Source organism: Clytia hemisphaerica, unplaced genomic scaffold (assembly GCF_902728285.1).
Source record: "Clytia hemisphaerica strain Z4C2 unplaced genomic scaffold, Clytia hemisphaerica genome assembly, whole genome shotgun sequence".
NCBI classification, from domain to species: Eukaryota; Metazoa; Cnidaria; class Hydrozoa; order Leptothecata; family Clytiidae; genus Clytia; species Clytia hemisphaerica.
In genome coordinates this window covers 1443626-1464081 of record NW_027104114.1, presented here as the reverse complement: position 1 = coordinate 1464081, position 20456 = coordinate 1443626, and the positions used below count along the sequence as shown (strand labels likewise).

The 20456-nt window shown below is 36.0% G+C and overlaps 1 protein-coding gene across 2 annotated transcripts; it reads right to left on the bottom strand.

Moving 5' to 3' along the window:
• Window positions 1-1033: 1033 nt before the first annotated feature.
• Window positions 1034-20455, bottom strand: LOC136813432 (sorting nexin-17-like). Of its 2 annotated transcripts, XM_067069953.1 has the most exons (13): window positions 20249-20455; window positions 11624-11698; window positions 11009-11194; window positions 10261-10465; window positions 9362-9446; window positions 8906-8975; window positions 8241-8333; window positions 6932-7072; window positions 6083-6148; window positions 5057-5233; window positions 4263-4337; window positions 3178-3213; window positions 1035-2131 (listed from the first exon to the last, which is right to left on the bottom strand). In XM_067069953.1, exons 1-13 carry the CDS (start codon window positions 20306-20308, stop codon window positions 2042-2044), a joined length of 1359 nt encoding a protein of 452 aa, XP_066926054.1. In that variant the 5' UTR covers window positions 20309-20455; the 3' UTR covers window positions 1035-2041. The 2 variants fall into 2 exon arrangements, with proteins under 2 accessions (XP_066926055.1, XP_066926054.1); XM_067069954.1 differs by lacking the exon at window positions 3178-3213 and having other exon boundaries at window positions 1034-2131.
• Window position 20456: the final 1 nt, after the last annotated feature.

Below are 20456 nucleotides of genomic sequence, written 5' to 3'. Positions count from 1 at the left end.
ATTAACTATTTAAATTAGCTATTTTTGTACAATTATACGAATGAAGTAACTAAAAACATTAACAAAAAATATAAATTCCAACAAAATTTTTTACATATTAAACCATTTCGAATATTTACTGCTAAAACTGAAGGGAATTCAAAATTCAAATCTAACTGTATCGTCAAATTTTTTCACATGTTGCTGTAGAAGAGACTGGCTGGCATTGTTTTCAATCTGTTCTAAGGTTTTGGCCAGAATTAAGCTTTGTGTTCTTATAAAATTGTTCTTATAAAACTTTTTTTTCAAATATCATGTCTAAATGAAGTTATTAGAGTTTAAATCAAAAATAATCGAAGAATCAATTCAATTATGCCTTCCTTAAATTTGTCTGATTGATTGTACATTATAAAATGGGGAAACAAAAAATATATATATACACCCCTAACTAAAACTTATAATAATACATCTTTCGGAAAACTATCTACTTGGGCCAGGGGGGGGGGTGGGTACTAAAATCTCAGACATCATGACATTTAGTGACGTGGTGGTACTGCAAAAAAGCTCAAAAATGATTTTAGTACCATGTGTACTAAAACACCAAAAAGGGTCGTACCTTGAAGAAATTTTTGAAAAATCTTAGTATTTTGTTCTAAAATCAGCCAAAATGGAGCATTTATTTAACAATTTTGGAAAAAATTTGATTTTTTTTTCAGGAATTTTCGAAAAAATCTTCAGAAATCTTTCAGAATTTTTCTAATTTTTAAATATTTTTTAAAAATATTTTTATGTACAGTTCAGCACAGTTTAGTAATAAAATTATATTATTTTGCAGATTGATGCACTAAATTCGACTAGGTTTGTAACAATGACCCCATTTTGGTAAATTTAAAGCCGTAAAAGGGCAAAAAATGGGTGGTATCTATGTTAAATTGCTCAAAATAATTTTAGTACATGTGTACTAAAATAACATTTTCGAAAAATAGGTGGGGGTATGTCAAAAATTAGCGAAAATCCTTTTAGTACTCGTGTATGTATTACATTTTAGTACTGACCCCCCCCCCCCTGCTTGGGCTAACAAACAGATAACCCCCTTTAAAAATTGGCACAATCAGGCCAAAATTTTGAAATTGCGAAAAAATCGTTCGGATAGTAAACGAGAAAAATGCTTTGTAATTGAATGAGACAACCCTGCTGAAGCCACTGAGCTTTATATAGACCCTGGAGCCAGTTTCTCAATCTGAGCCAAGCAAAATCTTTGATCGCAGTTTTTTTAAAGGGCACTACTTAATAACGATGTAAAGGCATCGAGAGCGCAATATCAAGTTTTCTTCAAATACTTGTGATGATGTAGCACCGCTAGACGTTAATTTTTATCATTGCAATGGTTTCTTTGCTGGTATCACCTTCAAAAAAGTCCGATAAAAAATGGTAGATAAAGCTTTGTCCAGGGCCGTTTTTACGATTTAAGTAAACCGGTTTTAAAAAACTTTCTACGTAACATATTGCAGAAAACAGTATTATTCTGAATCGCAGACCTCTACAAAACCACAGGTAGTATAGAGCCTATAGCCTGTAAGAAACACGAATATGTTAGTGGATCCCAACAGCCTATAGAAATATGGATAGTTTCAAACAAAGCTTCCGTCAAATAAAATACAATGGAGTCTCCATAACTCGAACAAGCACGGGGAACACAAATTTGTTCGAGTGGAAATGTCGAGTTATAGAGAAGGGTTTATACATTGTTAACTGAAGGAACGTGGAAGCTTGTTCGAGTTAAGGAGGCATTCGAGTTATAGAGGTTCGAGTTATAGAGGTTAAAGTTCAAGAGACTCCACTGTATATAAAGAGCTTAAAATGAATTTCAGTAGCCCACAATTCGCATTAATACGTCCTTTCGATCGTATATATAGTAAACGAGTGAAGTCTCTATATGATTATATGAAACAGCTTTGAATTCTTCTCTCAAGATCCATCAATCAAAATCTCCCTTCTTTTAAGAGCGAGAAATGCCATCCTCACCACACATTGGCACATTGTAAAATTCGATTACGAACAGCTATAGATCATCGTCACCAATATTTCCAGCAGCAAAGTCTTCATTGACACCGATCCCTTTGTTTTTATCACTCCTTTTTGATTTTTTATCCTGAAAATCAAAAATAGAAAAATAGTATTACGAATATTAATAACGAACAGTACGGCCCTCTCTCCTCATCTCACGCAGTTGCGGAAACCACTACTCTGGGGGGGGGGCTTACGGGTTTGACGGTGTGACGGTATTAACCCTTTTTTCTGTCGGTGTTTCGGTGTTTGAAGAAAAAAATGACGGTATTTCGGTGTCAAACATGCCTCGCGGTGACAAAATAAGGATTTTACCAAATTTTGCTGTCGGTGTTGACGGTAATCTAAGAAATATGCGTCGGTATTTCGGTGTCTGCGACCCCCGTACGCCCCCTCTACTCTAGTATGCTTAATTTTAGTGGGGGTGGGTACTCCAGATAAAAATCAACGAAATGGGGGGGGGGGGGGGTCATAATTAAGTGCTATTGACCTGATTTCCCTAGGAAAATGAAGGTTTTTGGCCAATTTTGGCACTTCGTAGCATAGAGGTCATAAAATGGGGGAGTGGACTTTATAAAGCGATATGGGGGTGATTTTTTTCCAAAAATTGCAAAGTGACCCTCCCCCTACAATTAAGCACGTAATTTGTGAATAAACAAGGATAAACAGAGTGATACAGAGCACCGTGAAAATTTAAATTAGGTAAACAATTAAAAAAGAAACTCATCTCCAAGAAAACTTCCTTTGTAAGGCGAAAATAAAAAAAAATTAGTGTTTCCGGAAAGCTCTGATGCGGCCGGCCGGAAAAAAGTTTGCTATTTTTAACGAACAAAACTTGATTTAAAAGCGGCAATATCTAACCAAACGAAGTTTGATAGCTTGAACGGTCAACTTGATTTTCTTTATGATGAATCATATAGATGAACCCATAGTCTGCGGCCGGGTCAGAAAAATTATTTTTTTCACCCAGCCGGTTTCCGGAAACACTACATTTTTTTTGATCTACTAATAAGGGCAAAACTTTGCTATTTTGAGGTTTCGAGTAAAATTTTAATCACTAAGTGCCGATGGACAAGCCAACTAAATGAGTTATTGACATAATTAATAGTTCAGTTTCTTGTAAACACATACCTGACTTGATGATCGTATTAAGAAAGAGCGGTTAGTCTAGAGAAAGAAATTGGTTAATCGAGTTTAGTATGAAAAACTTACAAAATAGACGGGCTGTTCTTGAAATGGATTGTATTTAATACGGTCGAATTCGATTATGCCGAAATAGGTTTCAACACATTATATCGATCAAGAAACAGTTGAAATCGATTAAAAAATTAAATTGTTAGGTCACATATTGATTGAATTTCAAGAGTGATGTGAAATCAAGAAAGCACGGATCTCAGAATGTAGGATCATTTAAAAATATGGTTTGAATTTCCTTAATTGAAACGAATCACAGTAGACTCCCGCTTATTCGAACTTCTATTATTCGAATGTTTCTACAATTTGTCCCAGTCTCAGTCCCAGTCAAGGAGAAACCCTCTTGACCTCTTAAAATACTTTCTATAATTTGAATCTCTCTTTAAATCGAACAAATAAGATACCCCGTTTGAATTCGAATTCGCAAGAGTCAACTATAAATAAATATTCAAAACAGAGTACCTGAAGGATAGACCATCCCCATGGTAATTGTTTGAATACGAGGCTATGATGTTCGTGACGTAATTTATTAAAAGGTCTATTGCACTGCGAGGTCCACATGAATCTCAATTAAAATAAATTGCATTATTTTCCGCGATGAACCTAAATGGTTTCTCAGTAGTAAAGTTTTCTGCCCATCCAGTTGCCAAGATTTAATTTTTCTGTTACTTTTAACTGTGGCAACTGTAAGATAAGACTATTCATGATAATGCACCACTGGAGAGTTTTCTGAGAACTTTTAAAATTTTCCACCCAAATACTTCACTTAAACAATAAAAAAAGTGAAGTATTGGTTGGAACAAAAACAGAAAATTTGCATGATTTCGTGAAGTCGTTGCAGTGGTGCATATCATGAATAGAGTGGAGTCTCCATAATTCGAACACGCGCGGGGAATTGAAATTTGGTCGAGAGTTTTGGAAATGACAAGTTATAAAGATGTTTGTTTGTTGGAGGGACCAAGAAACTTGTTCCAATTAAGGAGACATTAGAGTTATGGCGACTCTACTGTATATGGACTTACCGTGCTATTTGAGGATTGTCCAGATATTGAAGACGACGATGTATCGTTCGGATCTTTCTTTTCTTTCTTTCGTGGCTAAACAAACAAAAAGTCAAGTTAAGAAAAAATCTTAGGTCACTATAAAAAAACATACCTATATAAGTTGATTAATTTTCGATTTAGTCCAAATTAGCGATAAGGCTCAATTTCACCTAATTTCTTTAATTTTTCTAGGGGGGTTTTGGCCAAAATTAGCGAAAATAGCAAAAAAATAATCCCCACAAAATTTAAGTAGAAAGTTTTATTCCAGAATAAAATAACATTTTACACGTTGCAGAGGAAAATCACCGCTTAATACGAAATTGCATTTTATTGGTCACTTTTGGAAGTGCAACTGTTTCAAACCAAAAAGAATACAGTTGACACTCCCTTATTGACGGTGACTTTCAATATTACCTAATAATGGAGCGCATCCAATAGTAGAACGTCGAGTTAGAGAGCGTCTTCGTAACCATAGATTTATAAAGCCTGAAGGGCTGGATGTCGTACTTTGGCTGAAAAGTGTACCGTAGTTAGGTAGGGAATTCTACCTGGGTCACGTAACATTACAATAGAATTTCGGCGCTTGACCAATTAGAAGCTTCGCGGGTTCTCGAAAACAATAACAGCAATATTTTCTGCGATATAAACTTTGTTTGTTTGGAAGAGCTTAAAGCACGATATCTAGCCCTTCGGGCTTTATAAATCTATGTCGTACCGTAACTCCTTTCCGCTTCAAAACAACAGATATCCGTAACGTGTAAACAAGAACTTACCAGCCTAATACCTTGACCACGTTTCTCTCTCAATATCTCATCAACGATTCCTTGTAAGGCCATGGACATCATGATCGCTTGATCTGATTCGATAGTTACCCAACGAAGTTCGTCTTTACCGAACAAATATTCGAAAGCAAATTGTAGTTTCTCTTTGCTCGCATCATCGTCCCCAGGCTTCGTAATAAAGAAAATTGAAAACGGTTAGGACTTAAAATGTGGAATCTCAAACCACTAAAGGGGCTAAAATGAAATAAGCCCTGGTCGAGACGGTCCTCTTTTCGCCCTGCCTATTCAAATTCGGAATTAAATCGGGCAGAAAGTTGACTGTCTAATGTCAATGCGTTACTTAACTTTCTTTTGACGTCAAAGGCGATGTCTTCTTTTCATCTTTTTCAAGTAAAAATTTTGGGTGGAAACCACCTCTCAAAAATGTGGCACAAGACTTTTCAAGCCTTTGATTGAAGAGGTCAATTCTTTTATTTGAGGCCTTTCAAGAAGTATATAAAACCTAGCTAAAGTGGGTAACATAATCCAACTTATACAAATTCATGCCTTTTAATTCAGAATGTAAAATCTATTTTTTTCACTTGCTTGAAAAGAGTACCTTTTGGCTATATTCAAGGTTTTAAAAATTAGATCAAAGGCAAGACATTTATGGCCCAATTGGCCATTTCATTTTATATCAATACACCCCCTGGACCAACTTCTCCTGGGAAAGTATTTCCAGAGGATCTAAGGAAACTTTTTTTTACCTTTCATGGGGTAACAAATTATTCCAAAACTTCCAGAGTTTAACAGACTGATTTTAGTTTGTCCACCCTCACTTTAAGGTATGAAGAATATTTTTTTTTTCCAAGGGTTTTTTTGCTGTTGCAAATTTTGACATTTTCAAGGGGGGTATCCACACATTTTAACGAATTCTTTCGTTTGAAAAGGTTCGTCCACCCCCCTGTAGGGATTTTAAATGGAACAGCCCAATCAATGGCGTCACATTAAAAAGACTCGGCTATTTATTGTCCTTACCAATGAAGTAAGCCTCCAGCTTCGAATTCGTTGAACTTTAAACCGACCCTCCATTACTTTTGTATCCTGAAAAAAAAATGAACAAGAAATTAGTTTAAGGCTTCGCACGGCTGTCCAAGGGGGGGCAGAAAGGTTCCCTTTTCGATCACTTTTAATATGAATTCGCGTTCTAAGGAGATATGTACTTAGAGGTTTGTCATGGCAGTCCAAGGAGACCCGAAAGGCTTTCTTTTAAGTAGCTTTCTGTTTGGAGCCAATGAAATCTATGTAATGGCAGTCAAAAGGGACCAGAATGGCTCCCGTGTCTACTCCTTTCCAAGAAATTCTATATATAATATATAATCACTTTAACCATTCGATATTGAGTGCTAAGCCAAAGTAGCAGGCTGTGTATGTTATCAATTCTGACCCATAAGGGGGTGTAGTTATTTTAACTTTCAATGGTTTGATTAATGAAGAGGGTGTAATCCGAAAAAATCTTAATATCAAAAACAGGATCTACAACTAATATTACTAAAATCGTGGTAAGCCCCTTTTCCTAACATCAACACTGATGCGAACTTTCAAGATGTGATAATTCCATTTCTCTAGCTGTCTACTCAAAAGTAGGGGAAGATGCAACTTCTTTCCCTGGTTTCCCCACTTACCCTTGATCCGTCTCTTTAGTTGCTGAGCATCAAGCATAGAGGCGTCAGGTACCATTTTGGGAATCTTTGGTATGACCCAGCTGGGGGGGGGGGTCGAACCCACAACCTTGCGCTCCCTAACTGGGTGCTCTACCTTCATGCTACGGCCGCTAAATATGTCATGTAACTTAGATTAAAAGGGAATATGAATTTATTGACTTACATTCTCCTTGGAGACACGTATGTTGAGTTCCCGATCACCGGAAGCGATCAATGCACTTGAATCGGGATCGGGATAATCAGACGTGCACGGCGAGTAATGTAGAAATCCATAAAATTTAAAGTCACGTGCCAACCTAAGTACCTGGAATGTTTGAATCGAAAATAACATTAAAGTACATATTCGCTTTAAGTGTACATTCTTCTTTGTTACCGTCAACTGCTCTAACTTGGGACTATCTGACAAAACATGGGACGGCATTTCGGCCACCATTTCACCGAACCTCCAAAGTCACCTGATTTGAGTCAATGAACGGTGTATTAATAAATACACGATTTCTCTTTCGCACCGAGTAGGCTTTTAAATCAAAATATGTAAAAAATTCGTAGTGGAACACGTAAATGTCTGGGACGAAGAAGAACAAATTAGTGGCAAAATGATGGAGACGTCACTCGCGCTGCAAGTTCCACACTCGTTAATTGTTAATCCCACCAGGCGATAGGCGGTTAGACGGTGGGTTTTCTCTAATTCTCCAATCGGCGTCCGGTCATTTTCAATGAAAACAAAACAGCTAAAAAGGGCGCACTATCAATGAAAGGTATCGTGACATGTTATGACAGTAAGATTGATAAACTTGGGGGAGTTATCAAAACAAATTTACTGTCCTGTTCAGTAAGTAAAAATACTGGCCAGATATCAACCAGTCCCATGTTTCGACCAATCGTCCCAAGTTAGAGCAGTTGACGGTACCATGTAGAAACCATATCAGCGTAATTTGAGTAATTTCCTTGAGAATTGTTATCATATGGTAGCGAAATACAGCGTACACTTAAAGGGACATAAAAGTACTGACGAAATTTGTAAACAAACCGTATGCAAATGTCACAATAAAAAATCAAAACAAATATGGCTGATTTTGATTGTTTTTAAATTGTTTTACAAGTTTGTTTAGGACACATGATTTTAATTGTTCTCTTTAATGAAACGTGGTTCGCACAATGTTTACATTTTACTATTTTTATGTTCCTTTAAAACGAATAGACTTTAAAAAATACATTATGATTATTTCAAATTGAAGCAAGTGGGTCTATAGTAGGAAGGATATTGTTTAATCCGAATGCCGACAATTTTGACATCTCTTTGAACATTTTACGACAATTTCCCAAAAAATCATTATTTTCCAAAATTTCGGCAAAAATCTCTAATGATTCGTTGAAGAATCGCATTAGTCAGCTTTTCAAATTTAAGACTCTTCGAATCTAAGGCTTTTCTATACTAGCGTTATAGATCTTCATTGCAATCAAGTTCTTACATCTTTTCTTGATCCTTGATTTTGTAATTTCTTCATTCTTTTTTTCTGTTCATCTGAACATAACATCCATCCACGGTCTAAGTCATCTGTGATCTACAAAGTCAAACACTCCATCATTAAAATCATAGCAAACTAGATCTACATGAGCAAAATGCTCACATCCCTGGTTCTCCGCAAAAACTTTCGCACTAAAGTAAAATCAAGATAATTGATGCATAGAGAAAATAATTGCATGCACTCATTTTGTTTTATAAGCATACTGAAGCTCAAATTTCAAGAAAAATTAAGCATATGCTAAGCATACCTTGAGGCACAGCCAAAGAAACTTTCAGAATCATAATTTCAAAAACTTCTGAAAATAACAGAAGAAATCATATGGTAAACATTCGAAAACAATAGAATGTCTTCATTTCTCTCAAGATTAAAGATAGGGGAAAATGCGCGAGAATTTTTACCACCCCTTCATAATTTTTTTACCAAGCATAGGGTTAAGTATAGTCGAGGCTCAAAATTGAGCTTTACTTAAGCATAGTGAGCTTCAGCCGAAATTTACCGTATGCTTATAACACAAAATGAGTGTATTAGTGGTCAAAGCAAAATTTTTAATCCCAGACGGAAAATGGAATCAATACGACAAATTGGCCTAGTTTTTAAAAATATGTAACCTGAACATATAGAAGGTTCATTGCTATCCTATCTTCCAATAAATCATCATCATAAGAAGGGCTCCAATAACTAGAAAATGAAAAATATTATTTTTATGTTAGGGAAATGACGGTTTCCTAAGGTTTTCTCACTTTTAAGCCTGAGGTACTAGATAGAAATCTTCAAAAATTCCCAAGGAAGGAAAAAGTGAAGCCCTATAATTTGGGACACTTTTTAATGGCCGGTTTAATCTGACGCTTACTTTGTTTTCACGCGGCATATTTTTTTGCAAAGTTAGGCCAAGGATTTTTCCTTTCAATCTAGCGTTTGTTCGAAAACCACCTGGGTAAAACGTTTCAGATAGGAAATAAGAGACTCTATTTATTTCCTATCCAAGGGTCCCAACAGGTTAAATTCTCGTCTCTTCGGGGCTTTAAAAAACTCATGGTTTATAGGTGTTTGAACAATGTACTTACTTTTTCCTGATGATAATGCGATGCGGTTTGGTTACAGCTTTCAAAGATAAGTATGGAGATTCGAAGTCTTGTAATTTTCGAACAACTGTAAAAACAAGATATTATTTTTAGTAAAGCCTTTGTTTTTTGCTTTGAAAAAAGTCTTTTTAAGGGTAGAAACATAGATTTATAAAGCCCGAAGGGCTAGATGTCGTGCTTTAAGCCATCACAGGCAAAAAAGTGAATATCGCTTGATGGTCAAGCGCTGAAATTCTACTTGTAATGTCACGTGACCTAGGTAGGATTTCCTATCTAACCACGGCACACTTGTCAGCAAAAGTACGCCATCTGGCCCTTCGGGCTTTATAAATCTATGGGTAGCAAGTTATTCAGAAATAGTCTCTCAGTTTTCGGAGGTCCGTTCTGTACACACCATATCTGGCTCTCGATGTAGAAAATTTTCTTCCGATACGCTAAAGCTCTGAAGGCCGGGAATATGTCCAACATCTGGAAGGTTTAGATTACAGAATTTCGCCAGACCTTGTCAAGGATATTGCAGTGGGAGGCCTGAACTCAAGCCCCTTGCATACCCCCACAAGAGTTGTTGAGTCCGGCTGGGGATGTGGTTTATCAAAGGCCGACAATCATTCCTCCCGATGGGAAGTTGCCGTGGGCGGCCGCCAATCTGCCATCTGTATATTAGATAAGTACGACAATTATTGTCAGGTGAATGATACGACGGAAACCTTTTAAATCTGGTACGGAGAATGAGGAAATTTAAGGGATTTTACCGACGAAGAGGAAAATTTTGGGATTTTTTGTGTAAATCTGATCTGGTACGGCGGATGCCGTACCCAGTGCGTCGTGCCTGGGTGAGTTACCGGTGAGGACCTGAAGTATCAATAGTGTTCAAAACTTACTTCTAATACCACCACCATTATCCTCCTTTCTCACAAAGAACAATGCAAAATAGTAATAGAACTTCTCTTGTAGTCCAATCTTGGTCATGGCTGCTTCAAGGACGTCGTCTGTCTGGTCCGTGGTACTAATCTCTAGCGTCACTTTATTTCCATTCATTAAAAAGACATCAAGTGATACGTTCTCAGACGGTATGTCTAGACCAGCCTGTAAAATATACAATTTCATTATTACTTTAGACGTAAAACTTTCGCGAGGTCGCAAAATTGCGAAATTTACGTCACAAATGCTCTTAATAAAACTTGATGCAACAACCTTCAGGGAAATCAATTGTATTTTAGTGTAAAATGTGGTGGAAATAAAGTTTACAAAACATTGCATTGTCTGTAGATTGCGCCAACATGAAACACGGTGTAGCAATTGTTGTACGTTAGTTCTTTATCTCTCGATAATTAAAACGGCCAGCAGCAGACTTCTGCTACTAATTTCATTTTTTTTTCTATGGGAAAAAAATCATCGTTTCTATTTTTACTCAAAAGAGTTCTAATGGTCAGTAATGTGTAATTCTTAAAAAGAATACATCACAACATTGTTAGAAAAACGATAATAATTAGCGCAGTCACGTAGCGCACGCTGTTTTGCTTGATCATTTACTTTAAAAACCGCAATACTGTTTGCAACAGCATTTGTTTTCAAAGAGATGACAGACTTTTTATTATACAGTCAATAAATCTGCATTTAAAACATTACCTGTTGAGCTTTAACAAAGAAATCATTGAATTGATCACTGACACCAATCACAGGATCCTGGCTGATGTGTTGAATGAATTTCTCTAACATGTCTCTTCGTTCCTCCAATTGATCAGGTGAAAGGGAAAACAATTTCTTCCCTGGAAATAACCTCGATTGAATCCTTCCAGGGAAATCATTCTTGAGCTGAGAAAGAAAAATTACATGTTTTTTTATTTATAAGCAAGTGTCTGTCCCTATTCCAGGCTTGCATTATGCTTAGCATTCTATTGTTCTAAAAAAAACTGAGCCTGTCCATACTTATAAACGTTATGCTTATAAAAGAAAAAACATGTATTCATTTATAATATTTGGTTAATCAAGAGAATATAAAAAACGCCATTAAAAACGGAATATACAAATTACAGCTGAGTTTCTATAAGAAGGGTCCTGTGAACCTTCGAAGTCTATTTTAAGGGTACCAGCTTTAATTTTGAAAGGCACTTAAAGAGGGGTGATACTCTTAATAAGGGAGACTGAAAAGGAAAGCAGAAATGTTGTCCATCACTCACAAGAAAGCAACTTCTTTTGACAATAGGTGAGGAGTAAATAATATTGCTTTCTATATTATATTACCTGTTCATAGAATTTGTCTAATTGAGAATAGCGCAACTTGCAATGAAACACCCCATTGACATGAATGTGAAAGTTCTGAAAACAAAAAATTAAAAAATTTACTTTTAAAAGTCATTTGTTGCAGTACATCCAAGGGTGGAAAAAGGAAGTATTAAAACAATTTTACTATAATTTCAAAATTGTATCTCTTTATGTAAATTTATGGTATTAGAAATTACTGTCGAACGTGCTAGTTGCACTGGCTCAATTTAACTATCTTTTAAATTACTCGTAGGCCCAATTATAAACATAAAAAAAAAAATTAAAAAAATATAAGAATAAATATTTGGTAAAACAAAAGTTTTAGCCTCATTTGGGTCTAAACCTTATGTCTGACCACGCCCTTTAAATGAAAATTTCGAAAAAATGAAGAAAAAAAAACAGAAATTCAGCCAAGGAACAAAGTGTGCAAAATTTCAGCCAAATCGGACCATTTATGAAGTCTTCAGCCTGCCCCAAAGCTTTAGCCTCGTTTTTGGCATAAAACTCATGACCATGCCCCTGAAAATCATAACTTTCAAAAAATGAAAAACTACCCCCGGATATTCACCCAAGGAACAAGTGTGAAGAATTTCAGCCAAATCTGACCATTTTTGAAGTCTCCAGCCTACCCAAAAGTTTTTTGCCTGCGTTTTGAGGCTAAAACTCGTGACCAGGCCCTAAAAATCGAAATTTTGAAAAAATGAAAATAACACCCCCAGATATTCACCCAAGGATAAGTACACACAAGTAACTCTTTCAAATAAGTTGCTCAATAAACATGTTAGGAAATATTAATGAAATCCATTGAACAAAGTATATAAGGTTATATTCTTGATGAACAGTAGTAGGGAATCATTGAAAATATTGTATTGAAAATATTAATGCCATCCAACAAAGTACTGTAACTTGGTCTAATGTCGACATCCCTCTTCTAATCCAGACACCATTCTTTAGAGATAGGAATAGTAAGGAAAGTCGGAATTGCTGATGGAAACTTTCTTTTTTTGCTTAGCAACCAGAGAGGAAAAATCTTTTGTCTATCAGTGAAATCTGACCTTACTATTATTCGTATCTCTAAAACTGGGTGTTGGAATTAGAAGATAATAATTTCTACAAGCCACAATGGACTATTTTGACTTTCTGATTTGTTTCTTGATCACTGATAGATTTTTTCGTGAGTTACATTAATATTTCCTGATATACCGTTGGTTTTTTAAGGAAAGAACGCGAGATAATAAAACAATGGCATTATAAAGCAAAAGAAAAAACATCGAAAAAAAAAAGACAAGAGTCATATATGGAAAGTGAGAGGTAGTCCTAGGACTAAACTCTATTTAAAGAAATTTACGACGGAAACAAAATGATTATAAGAAGAGTGGGTTAGAGGCCCAGGTGCCTAACTGTAAAACTCTATAACAGAATTGAAAAACGAATGGAACGAGAAGATCTATAAATTGTAAAGATGTAAGATTGTTTCATAGAGGTCAATAGACCTGAGAAATACACTTCTATAAATAAATAGTACTTTGTTCTCTAGTCTTGCTTATTCAAGATGGCGACATAAAGCTGAATAGCTTATTACTGTCTCAACTTAATCTGTCTAAATCAACTTGAATAAGTACATAACAACCATAGCTGAAAATTTCTCTATATAAGAAGGTTACAAAGGTTTCTTTAATGCCCACAATGTCACTTTTTTACCTGGTCCGAGAGGAAAAAGAATTTAAAATTCAATCTCTTCAAAATGAAAATCACCTTATTGGAACTAATTTTCGCAGTCGAAAAAAAATATCCAAAAAATTGCATTTCGCAGGTTTAAATTTTTGCGTTTTTTTTTTCATTCTGGAGTTTTTTGCGCGTTTTTATTTTCGCGGTTTTGCCCTTTTTTGGACAAATTTCTTTCATTTTCTTAGGGATTTTTCAAATTTTTTGATAAAATTGGAAAAAATTGTATTTCGCAGGAATTAATTTATGCGGCTTTTAACTCTCAAAATCGTTCGCGGGGTCAAATTTTTGACGAAAAACGCTAAAACTAATTCCCGCGAAAATTAGTTCCAATAAGGTAATACCACCATTCAAAAATTCTCAAAATTTGATATAGAAGACCTTTAAAGTAGATATATATGTTTTCTCAAAGTAACTTGAGAAAATTGATTTTGAAAAAAGGGCAATTGTGATGTATGTCATTAAAATTATAATTAACCGTTATAACTTTTTATAAGCAAATTTTCAAATATTGTTTATTGATCCTGAGCTTTTTCTTAATCTATACTATACCGTAAGTTGGTCTAATATCGACATCCCTTGTCTAATTCTGACATCCTTCTTTAGAGAAAGGAAGAATATAAAAGTTTGAATCACTGATTGAAAAAGGATTATTCCTCTCTGACCATTTAGCAAAGAAACACAGTTTCAGCCTTTCTATAAATTTCAGCTAATAAAGAGGGTGTCAGAATTAGAGGAGGGGTGTCGACATTAGACCAAGTTACGGTACGTGTCAACATGACACATGACCCTGTCCACACCCTGGACTTTACGAACACTGGACATGCAAAATCTGGTGTATATCAGATGAGTATACTTTTTAACACCAGACAATCTCAACTTGAGTCCGGTCCGTGCGCATTATTATTCTTGACACACGTGTCAAGTGTCCAGAAGTTTGAAAAATTAACATCGGACTAACACCAGAAAAAAGGTTTCCAGTGTGACTGAGGGATACTTTTACAGCAAAAACACCAGACTGTTTGGTGCATCAGCAGGGTCGTCATTACAAGAACAGTGCGTCACAAAGTGCAATATTGCGACCACACCGAAACGCTTCAAAAGACCAGCTTTTTTCGAGTTTAAGCCTCAAGACTAGAACCCCCAATTACGAGACATTTGGCTTATAATCATCATTAATTTTGTCAATTATCAGAACTGTTTACTCACTGGAAATACGCAACTTTCGGAAGTTTTAATTTTTTTTTAGGTTGTGCTTCATTTTAAAAATAATGAAGATGAAAAGTTACCATTGACCCTGGGAGCAAAAAGAGGTATTCCGACTAGTCTACGAAAATGTGCTCACGCACAGCGAATAGAATATTGCGCAAATTAATATATGCATAAAACTGACAAATTCCTTTCTTTTTTATTCTTAGGTGGCGTCACTATGTCGATTCTGACTTGACAGTAAGAACAATGGAGAACCAAATTTGACAATGCATAATTATTATGAACGGCTGGGAAAATTTGTGTGACGCAAAAATTGCGCGATAAAGGAAGCGCTAGAAAAATGCCCACTGAAAATTGAAACTAGGAATTATTGAATATTTCACTAATGAAGTATCAAACATTTTGTATTTTGTACTTATTATAAATTCATATTTTTTAAATACTATTTTTTGAAAGTCAAAGGGCAATCAAGGTGAATTTAAGATAATTGGTCGTACATTGGTCGGACGGGCATTTTGCACGTTCTGAGATCAGAAATTAGACGAGACTAAAAGACGGGGGCGTTTTAGTATGTAATATTAAGTGCAAAGTGAATTTTTGTATTTTTGAATTAAGGAAATATAATGTGATATATTATATTTAATTGTCAATACCAAAAGATATTTCTTTTAAAGAATAACCTGCTGTGTTGCTTCAACACTTACCCCCGGATTGTTTTTTAGTAGGCACTTCAGTCACAAGGTGACTAAAAACCGTGTATATGTTGAATTCGACTGACCAAAACAGCTATTACATAAATTATTGTGGAAGTGAACGCTTGAAAAAAATGTTTGGGAAATCAAAAAGACAACTTTTGTAAGGATGTTGAGTTTTGTCTATATCCCACTTTGTGATGCACTGACGAAGCTACCTACAATGTACTGTAACTTGGTCTAATGTCGACATCCCTCCTCTAATTTCAACACCCTTTTTAGGCGGTCATCAAAAAAATGCGGGCGGACGGGCGGTCAAAAACATTCCCGGGTTTTTTTTAATCACACCAGTAACTCAGGGCAAGTGGTAAGGGGAGGAAAACAATTTTGCGATGGTCGTCAGAGCAATTGAGAAAAAAGCTATACTTTAAAAGAACAAATTGCTTTTCCCAGATTTTTTTTCCGCATCTCCGCACCGGAAAATCAGCGGAAAATTTGATGCGGGCGGGTGACCACTGCTGTTATGGTGTCCATTCCAGCCAAGCCATATTTTATCATTCTACAGAAATCCCCGCTTGAAAAATCAAAACATTAATACGTGGTCGAGTTTACTAAACTTTGCTGAATTAAAACGCGCGAAAATATCATATGACGTATGACCATGGCTTCCGTTCACTCCGATCATGATTCTGATCACGTGATGTTTTGACTTTTTTAAACCAATGAAATCATTTGTTTATACCGCACTAAAGGCCTTTCTAGATTACAGCGCAAAAAAAAACTGGAGGTCAGTATGAACTTTTAAAGCCTGCTGCGGGAAAGGGAAATGGTTTTGAAGAACCAAATATATGCAAAAAGGTTTTAATATCATCCAAATATTACAAAATCAGGTGACATTTACATGGTTGATCTTTATAAAGTTTGATTTGATGGTTTGTTGTAAAAAAAGTTGACCCCTGTGTTGGTTTTATAGCCTATCTTTTTGGATTTGTGACAAGACAAATCTTATTGTAAAGAAAAGTCATTTGGAAGTGTAATCATACCCTTTCCAGGGAACTGGACCAACAGTTTTGAAGTCAGAATTCATTGCCAGTAATGCCGCAGCGTGGTTTGAAACCTTGCTGGTGGTTGTTGTAGGTCTGGTGGAAAATGGATTTATTTCTGAATATAAACATTACTGCAGCTAGAATATTTTCTTTATTTTGAAAAATAAAAGGTTCAAGGTTTGTTTACTTTTAATTTTACTGCATTTCTCTGTCTTATCCAGACGATCTCAATCGAACGGATTCAACGATCGAACCAGTCGAACCAAATCAAACGCAATTGACCGATTGAAATTCGATTGTTGAATGCAATCGAATCTCAATCGAATATTACCGCAATTTTCAGATTCGATTGGTATTCGATTGCGTTCATTCAATTGATGTTCCATTGATGTTCGATTGCGTTCGATCGTTGATTCATTGGCCCCCGGATTGTTCATCGCATAATTTCTACGGGAAATCAAAAGTAATTTCATTCGGCTTGTGATGTTTGAGAGCTTGGATGTTGGGAAGCTGCAAGAATAAAGCCAGACAATCTCAATCGAACGGAATCGACGATCGAACCAGTCGAACAACAATCGAACCAATCGAATATTACCCAGAATTTTGACGTTCGATTGAGATTCGATTGCGTTCGACAATCGAATTTCAATCGGTCGATTGCGTTCGATTTGGTTTGACTGGTTCGATCGTCGATTCCGTTCGATTGAGATCGTCTGGTCTTATTCTGCTGTAGTAGGCAATTGAAAACTCCTGATTTTTTGTTTTTGTCAGTGCTCACTCGGCAGCCATTTTGAATTTTTTTTTTCGATGTCTGTAGAGTCCCCTGCCCAGTTGGCGACCGGTCTAGTTGGCGACCGAACGTCTTTGATCCCAGAAAAGTCATACAAAAACAAACCTCTGGAGAATTTCTTTTGGTAGTAATCTGCCTTGACCTATTTCCCTAACTGTGTAAAAAAAATTCTAGAAAACAACGAGTAGAATTCGAAAGATCCAACTTTGCACGGAAGCACACGAAAAAGCCGGATTTTTCGAAAAAAATAAAAAATGGCTAACTGTGGACAAAAAAGCTTCGTAAGAAAAAACGCTTCAACTGCCACTCCAAAAATACTTGTCCAAAACTATGAGTATGTTAGAAAGCATTTCTGTAAAAATCAGCTCGATAGGGTTTCCTTCGTCTGAAATATTGATAAAAAAGTTGATGCAATCAGTTTCGAAATTAGACGTCCAGTCTGCGACCAACAAAATCGAAAGTAAGAAAAAGAACCCTACATTGCGATCAAAACATTCCAGATGCTGAGAAAAAAAGAAGACTTTACATTGCAATCACAACATTCAAGGGGCATGCCCGCGGTCTTTAACTTGACAACTCCAATGCGAAGTTTCTAGCTCCGGATTGAAATAACAAAGGAAACCGGTATATCGAATCTCTGGGTAGACATAAAAAATTCCCGCGTTTTTATCAAATGAAGACTCTCCATAGCCCGTCACTTTCAAAACAAAACAAAAACAAACTTTAGAAAAAAATGGCGACTTGAAGAAAAATTCTAAAAAAACATGCCAAAGGGAAATGTAAGTGAGCTATTTTAAAACAAAAGAATGAGTGCAAAGAAATTAAATACGGGAAAGCTTATGAGTTTTTTTATCATCCTGATCAATTCATATGACCTAACCTGCAAGTAGAGCACTGATTTTTTCTTTTTAGCGATCGGTCGCAGACTGGTACGTCGGTCGGGAACTGGGCACTAGTACTGCTCGCTTTGAAAGTTTTTTATTCTAAGAAGATCGCCTCAAATAAAAAATCAAAACAAATACGAAGAGCATGTTAAAAGTTGTCTAACAGTGTAGACCTAACTCTTCACACAAAAATTACGGGAAACGCATGTTTGGACTTTGTACCCTATGCTGCACTCAAGCACTTAAGCCAAAGTCCCGCTAAGGCGGGACAAAAATCAGTTTTTTGAAGTTTGCAAAAAAACGCCACATAGAAGATCTTTCAAATTCAGTATATGAATAGAGCAATAAAAAATACAACTTTTCTATTTTTCCTTTTTTTTGCAAAAGTTCTAGGAATGAAAATAAAGGGATAATAATATTTGAATACTATCCATTGATGATCCGCGGCACTATCGTAAAGCTAGAATCGCTTCGCGTACTCTTCGCTTGAGAAAATGATTGACAGATTGAAGTTTTTTACCCGTGCAGGAGTTCGCGGAGCGTACTCGGCTCAATCCTCAGACCGTGTTAAAAATGGTAGACTGAGCTGTGATAGATCATTTCGATGGAAGTTGTTGGAATGTTTACAAGGCTCTTGACAGAAAATTGTTTGTTTTATTGTCAATGATGACAGTGCGGTTATTAATTTTGTTAGATCTGACAAATTGATGTTTGTAAGTGCACTTTATAGTTTTGATTCCCATTGAAGAATCATGTTCTGGTTTTCATGTTATTAGATGCTGGTTTAGAGCTTTAGGGCTACAATGTCTAATTGTTAGTCGAAAAGGATTTTCAAAAAAGTAAAAAGTAAGTGAGAAATTTGAATTAAAAAATTTTGGTCGCCAACTGGGTGGGCAGGGTACTCTACTCGGCAATTTTGTGACATCTACAGAATCGACGATTTTGCCTGAGGGGAACAGCAGTGTGACGCGAATAGAACAATTTTTCAATGAAAAATGCAATGCGGGCGGACGGGCGATCAAAAACATTCCCAGTTTTTTTTTAATCACGCCAGTAACTCAGGGGCGGGTGGTAACGCGAGCAAAACAATTTTCGATGGTCGTCAGAGCAATTGAGAAAAAAGCTATACTTTAAAAGAAAAAATTGATTTTCCTAGATCTCCGCACTGGAAAATCAGCGGAAAATTTGATTAGGGTGGTCAGAGGAAATTTCAAACTTACTTGCAGAATACCAAACCAAGTTTAATGGAAAGCCATAACCATCAGAAGAAAAATGAGGGGTCATTTACCTTCCAATTCTTTAAAGTTCCAAAGATATTCCATTTTGAAGTTCAATTTTTCAAGCATTTTCGTGCACGCATCGCCAGCCATTTTGTACCTTCATCACGGCACCAAAAGCGAAAGTGTTTTATGAAAAATTCCGCGCGGGAGGTTTGGTGCGAGTTTTATTTTCCGTAGATGTAGCTGAAACGGGGGTAATTACACCATAATCTTTCCCTTAGCGCTTGCCACCGGAAACAGCTTGATTCTTACTTTTTTCACATTTGGAAAGAAAAAACATTGTTCTTTCTAAAAAATTCACGTTCGATAAAAAAATTTGATTTTTTCAATGAAAAAAAAACGCAAAAAAACGCATTTTAAGTACATAATTTGACTTCCTGAAAAATATACGTTGCTCCAACCAACGAACGTGGTACGTCTCAAAAGCTAAACTATCGCGGGGAACGATGCGAAAAATTCCAGGTCGATAGCTGTTTCGGGTGGCTAGCGCTTTGGATTTTAGAACCCCCGGATAAAAAATTTTGCCGTGCCGCGAACAAGAAGTTTGAAAAAACTCACCCGTGAGTACTCATTTTCAAATTTTGAAGGAAAATGAAGACATGATGTGCTGATTTTTTCTGCAAAAGAAAGCTGAATAAATTCTCTACACTTTGGAAAAAATACTTTTGTTAAAAGAGGTTTCCTTCCTTGAGGTATGTAAGCTTGAATATTTTTCTTCCAAAATCTATGTTTTGTTACTGCCGCACGCGTAAGGCCCGACCTCCCTAATTTGATGCGGGCGGGTGACGCGAATAGAACAATTTTTCAATGACCGCCTTACGGTAATTCACAGACAATGATAAGAAAAATTAATACACACCTAAAACAATCATGCATTAGCATGTCATAGTTTTAATGCTGCTATTCAAAATGACATTCTAACTAGCAAAAAGTCTATTCTAAACACGAAAGAAAAAATATGTAAAGAATTTTTACCCAAAACTTTGATCCATTCTCCTCTGATGCTTGAACCGTCTCTGGTATCGAAAAATGCATGCTAATACTAAGAAATACAAGATTATCAATGTCTCCTAGCTTTGAGTAAAATTAATACATTATCTTATTAAAGAAAAAATCTTTCAAAAGCCTTTTCGAGTCCTCTGAATCTGTTCTGTCTCCCTGTTCCCGTTCCGAAGTCTGTCAG